At 48.7% G+C, this 6345-nt stretch overlaps 1 protein-coding gene across 2 annotated transcripts in view; it reads right to left on the minus strand.

The window, feature by feature from the left end:
• Positions 1-984, minus strand: part of LOC135396922 (homeobox protein Nkx-2.2-like) — a 36959-nt gene extending 35975 nt beyond the window's left edge. For both annotated transcript variants that reach the window (XM_064628162.1, XM_064628160.1), the window contains exon 1: positions 86-984. In XM_064628162.1, coding sequence (XP_064484232.1) covers positions 86-198 — 113 coding nt within the window. In that variant the 5' untranslated portion in view covers positions 199-984. The remainder of the gene's footprint in view (positions 1-85) is intronic.
• Positions 985-6345: the final 5361 nt, after the last annotated feature.

Consider the following 6345-nt stretch of genomic DNA (forward strand, 5'->3'; position numbering starts at 1 on the left):
ACGCTACGTTAGCTAGGTTCATATTCATACTTATCAAAAGAAAAAATAAATAAACGGCTTTCGGAATGAAGGAAGCAACGCATACCGATATTCCAGAGGATCTTCCATGAGCTGTGGCTCCTGCATGGGACCACAACCGGAGGGCTGCATCATCCCATCGGGCATGTACGTGCAATCCGTCCACCGATCGCCGTACATGGTGCTGCGTAAACCGTAGAGTGCGGCTTCCACTTTTCTGCCTTGCTGCCACCGCTAGTCAGAGGTTCGCTCCTGGTCCACCGGTTCTTCGTCCTGTCCTGGACCTCGTGGCACACCTCCTTATAGGCCTTAATCTGGTCAGTTCACGAATCTAGTATTTGCACAGCGTTGTAGATGTGCGATATTACGACCGATGAGATGCTATACGTTACTGAAATCTAAGCGTATGGTCTTTCACTTTGGTCTCCTGCTATTCAAAACGTTTAGAAGGCCACGTTGACGGCACCAGGATTTCTCTGAGCTCTCCCTTAGAGCTAGAAATTCGTGCTTTCGGGCGCTGCTTGCTGTTGAACTACGGCCCGTTCTTGTCAGCTGGGCGAATTCTGAACACTCCTGGTGCTGTAGGTGAAAACATCAAGATGATGAGTCTGTCGACGACGCTATTTTTCAACGTGGTGTCCTCTAAACACTGGTTCGACGACTCCGAAAGAAAGAGCTTCCAAAGTTGAAGTATACTTCCAGTCGCACAGCCCTTCAACTTTGTACATCAACGTTGCCAGGCACAAAGTTACCGCACAAACGTCGACGAAACCTTCAGGGAATACACAGTGTAGGCGCAAATCACTAAAACATACGCCGTTGCTAGATGTAGCCAAAGGCAAAATCGAAGCAATCCAGTACTGAAGCCAACACTGCAGATAGCGAAACGCAGACAACGGAGCTGGTCTTATCCAATACAAAAATTATGGAACAGAGGTTGACTCGCGCGCTCTGAGCACAGAGGGAACACTACCGGACGACCGCTGTAGGTCTGGTGTCTGGGGACCTGATAACGGCGTCCAAGTATCCTGGCAACAATCTGCGCGGCCTATCTTATCAGTGGCCTATCACCTGCTCGCACGCACGTTGGGTGAACCCTGGAAGCCCTGATTCAGGACCTTTGTTCGTCTGCTTTCTCTCGCTAGGTGCCTGGACATCGAAATGCGTTTCCATGCTAGTCATGGATATGCGTTTGTGTTTGAAGTTAATTCCACTGTTCCACGTCCTTCCTTAAAATAACAGTTATAAATTGGGGCAATTTCGTACACGACGTACTGATTGAGTAGCAATATCGTACGCATAGAATAAGACCAATTAACCTAGAATGCGAACCAAAATAGCCTTGTCGTATTCCGTTCGTGTCGGTCCTCTGCAATTGACATAAAGGTTTTCGAGTGCTTTTTTTCTCTCTCTCTCTCTCCACAGCATATACCAATCAGTAAACTGAAGGGCTCTGCTGACCACAGAGCACAACGACGTAGTAGAGCACCTATATATACATCGCAGTTACTATAATACTTGAGTTGGACAGTCATTGTTATAACGACTTACATAGAAAAAAGGGAACGAAACAAAAACGGAAAGAAACACAAAAAGGTACAGAGGAACAAGACCAACTAATGCGTAAAGTATTTCCTTTTAAATATTATTTAAAAGGTAAGACGTCAACGGCTACATTTACCGATGCTGCTCAGGGAGGATAGTGCATCCTGGGCCGACTTCACAGAGAACCGTGCCGATATTTGCATATACGCATATGAGGAAAACACAGTCGGTGCTCTGCGCGCATGCTGGCTATCCGCATGGACGTCGGAAGATTGGAGCAAGGGAGCGGCCGCCCCTCTGGCTTGTGACTGCGGGACACTTCGCTCTCTCAACAACAACAATTTTATTGTGATCGGTCAGTGTGTATGTCATTCCGTATGGTATAAGGCATACTTTTGCAGGATTTGCACGCTTGCTTGTTTTTGTTTCGCTTACAGCGGCCAAAATTTTTCTAGGTATTGAAGGAAATGTGTTGCTTCCGCGGTAACATATTTATATTGGTACCGTCGCTACGTTCCAGAGGTGCCCATTAAAGATGCATATTTCTGTTGTTCGCACAGACAAAAAAACCGGGCATCGCCTAATTAACCGGATGCCGTTAGCGGATGCTGTTCAGCAAATTCACGTTTGGCTCGTGTCTGCCTCTTACGTCCTTTTCCTGTACGGAGGACGATCGCCCTGGCCTCGGGAGCTGTTACAGACGTACAGAACACAGCAGCGGCCGGCGCGCCCCCAGCACCGTGCACCGGTAGCCACCTCACTACAACTCCGCTGCAAAAGAAATGCTCGCAATTTCTCGCGTCGTTCGCATACCTCAACCCATCTTCTACTGTCGAACAGTGTGCATGGAATTCGTGAACCAAACCGGGGGCAGAACACGAGGGGGCAGAAGTGACGGTAATGAAAGGGGGCGCACGTGCAGCCGGATCAGTTGCAAAATGGCCATGCCCTCCCTATTGAGGCGTCCAAGCGGACCAAACCTTCTCCTTCAAATGGACGCGATGCACAAAAAAGGCGGCCAACAATGGCAGAGCAGCCCAAAATCCAAAGGCACGCACATGTAACGACGGGCTCCTAACTTTTTGTTATTGTCGTCGTTGGTTTCGGTATTGCTCGTGCTTTTTTCTTTCTCCTTTTTTGTATGTGTGTGTGTGCGTGTGCTTACGGGGGAACGAAGAAAATACAAAAAAGGAGAAAAAAAAAACACGCACCAAGGTGAAGCACAATCTTTCGGCGCTGGCAGACTGCTTGGCGCTGCGGCTCGGTAAATAACAGTGGGTCTGTGAGTGAGGAGGAATCGGGGAGAGTCTTGACTAAGTGGGGGCAGCGGGCCCTTTCAAAAAAAAAAAAAAAGTGAGAAGGAGGTACACAAAAGAGTGTGAGGGAAATGAGTGATTTGGGAAGCAGAAGTGTCGAGAGCAACTAACTTTTATGCAGTTACGTAATAGACCTCTCACTGTTTACAAACAAATGACGACAGATTGTACAACAGCGCCGCCAACTTCGTAGACTGGAACTAATACAGGAAAAAAATCAAAGAGACGATGCAATGAGCCAATAAATTCCTGCACTTCGTATTTTAATCATTTTCTGTAATCGCTAAGATATTATTAGTCGTATGGCCTTGTTCTGCTCCAGTCTATCGGTAGCCCTATTTTTCGAAAGCTTTTTCTAAAGATGGCTATCGGACTCTTCCATGTTCATGAGCATCAGGAGTACACGCGGTGTCTCTCCACAGAGCTAGCAACAACAACTACTTTATTTTTAAGATGAGGAATGGTGAGTTTCACCGCCAGGGGCGATACTCTACACCATCGCTGGTGGTGATGTGGGGAATGAAATAATGAGCACCTTCACAATAAGGATCGAAGTCCTGTTGTGTCGAAAAGGTCAAAAGAGCTTTGAGGGCAGAGCGTCGGTGGGCTGCATTTGGCCAGGGACCAAGCAATTTTGATAGAGAGAGGGGTCGAGAGTCCAGCTCATTAAGAGACCCGGAGAGTGCGGTTCGGGACGGTTGGTAGTGTGTTGCAATGAAGAAAAATGTGCTCCAGATCCTCTAGAGCACCGCAGTTACAGCATCTGGGAAAGTCAACTTGTCTCAAGCGGTACCGCCACTCAGCTGTAAAAGACACATAGAGTCGCATTCGATGAATTCACCCAGCATCTTGACGAGAGGTGTTTCGTGGCATGCGGAAAGCGAGCGTTGGATCAGCTCTGCTCAGCATAGATTGGGGGGAGAAAGTTCGGTTCCTCCATTGGCGGAAAGCCAGGGCTGTCATGAGGCGTCGAAGAATGGAACGACGGTCTCCTCTCAACAGTGGAATACTCGTCCGCTTCCGATACGTGAGAGCTGCTTCTGCGGCGCTGTCGGCCTGCTCATTCCCCACGACACCACAATGGGCTGGAGCCCACCGGAGAACCAGCCTGTGGCCTGTTTCGTACACATGGTGGTAAGCCATGAACACACGCGTCACTAGTGCGGATGAGCCTCGTATGCCAGAATTCTCAAATGGCAACAAACGCGAAGTCATTTGTGTGGACTGTGTGGTGGTGGTGGTTGTGAAAGGGCTCGTTGTCGGCCTATCAGAGGTGGGCAACGCCACGACTGACGCTGTGCGTCCTGGGCCAACCTCTAAGGGAACTGTGCCGACATATATCTGAAAGCGTCTGAGGAAAACCCAGGAAAAACCCCAGACAGCACAGCCGGCACCGGGATTCGACCCGGGAACCTCGAGCCCGGGACGTGACTTGGGCAGCGCACTAACCACTGAACCACGCGACCCGCGCGCAAGCAACCCGCAACCTGTGTGAAGGAATTCGGCCAATGAGACGACGCCGTTGTCCATGCGCGTTGTTTCGGTTTCACTATATGTCTACCAACGTCATGATCGCGTCACGGACGTACGGTGACGTTTCTTGAGTAGGGGTCTACTTCGTGGCATGACAACAACAACAACAACGATAGATGATGACGATGAGATGGGGGTGTTTCACCGCGGTGGTGCGGTACCCTACCCCATTGCACGTGGAACATTAAATGAAGATGATGAAGGAAGATGAAAATACGAGAAGGAATTAAAGCGTCTGGAGCAATCCTGTGGACGGCAGGAAGTCCATGAACAGGCGAAGAACCCGACGATGGAGCACAGGATCTTCATAGGGGCCAATGAGTGCAGCTAAATTGAGCGATCTCTTGCTGATACGGGCAAGCTCATCACACGTAGCATCATCACAGCCTGAATGCAGCACTGAACAGTGAAAAATTAGCAATCCCAGTTTATAACATGCAGACCTTCTGTTTCTTCAAAGTAGCTCCGTCTCGCCACAAATGACGGCATATTTCATCAAGGATCCTTTTATGTATATATTTTCCGCATTTAAATCAGCATTTTGAATGCCTGCACAAATCGCGCCGATTCGAGTCAATCTCTTCTGACTCTTCCCACAACACCGTCCAGTGTATGCCAAACGGCTTCCATACCAGCCTCAGGGCGAGTGCTCTTTTCCCAACCCACTGACCCTCCGCTGGATTAGCTTTGACTTCTCCTCTGTCATTTCTTTCGGAGCACACGACAGGAAAGCAAAGATGGGGCTCAACCCTTTCTGATGAACAGAATTGGTCGTGCAAACACAGAGGGCGCCACCGGGCATTGTGGACAACGGCAGCAGTCGTGTTTGCATACTTGCCATACTATGACCGACGGGCGTTAGGATCTCACTGGTCAAGCACTGACCTCCCCACAAACCCAGTGCAGTCTACGCAGGCACTTCTAAACAGAAGAGGCTTCATATATTCTCCTCTTGTAAGAGAGAATGAACTGAGCAGAGATTACTTTTTTTAAGGGACTGTAAAGCGGCAGGCATACAAGGCATACAGGCATACTTTGACCAAGCGAACATGACTGCTCGGGACCTCCCAAAAAAAAAAAAAAAAAAGTTGCCATAAAATGACCACCCGAATAGACGAGTTCAGAAAATCCCAGAGTGCTTAGCGTCGCTTTGAACTGTGGGAGTTTACTAATACGAAAGAAACGGAAGGCCTCCAAACTGTTCCGATTTCCTCCCTACCGGTCCATTGTCCACGACGTGTCAAGGTCAGCGAAAGCGAAATGTGAAGGATTATGCTTCGTTCCCCCGCTCAGCAAGCACCCAGGATGCAGACCACTGGGATTTTTTGAACTCGTCTATTCGCCATAACACTGTTGCTCGACGAATAGGCGATTGTTTCCCACCAGGCGTCGCCCCGCGTCTTTTCACCGCGATTTCGGTCGTGATTAATAAATATATTAGAGTTTTCTTTCGCACATAAAATTTCCAGTGTGGGTTTCTTTCGGAATAAGCTTTCAAATGCCAATATTAGCAGCTTGCCCGCTCCTTTACAGTACCTTTACTATTTAGCGGAACAATGTAGAAGCGGCGTCCTGATACACGCTTTATATTTGTTTCTGAGCATTTTGACCAATTAGTCTACAGTGTTACACAGTACTGTAGAGCCAAGTCCAAGCAAGTTCAAGCAAGGACACATCGGGCCTCGATTTATACAGCACTGATAAGTGGATGACGCACCGTGGCAGTGCCACAGGGTCCGTCAAATTTTTGCACATTTTTGAAACTGCATATTTGTAGTTCCTCGCCGTCGCGTTCCTACGAGCTTCCCATTTTTGACTGCTTGATCCTCGTAGAATGAACCGTGAAAGACAGAGATCTGGCACAGATTACAGGATTCAGGAAGGGACAACGACGCTGCTGGGAAGCACGAAGAAACGAAACTAAGAGGTCCCA

The sequence above is a fragment of the Ornithodoros turicata genome, chromosome 6 (genome assembly GCF_037126465.1).
Source record: "Ornithodoros turicata isolate Travis chromosome 6, ASM3712646v1, whole genome shotgun sequence".
Lineage (NCBI taxonomy): Eukaryota > Metazoa > Arthropoda > Arachnida > Ixodida > Argasidae > Ornithodoros > Ornithodoros turicata.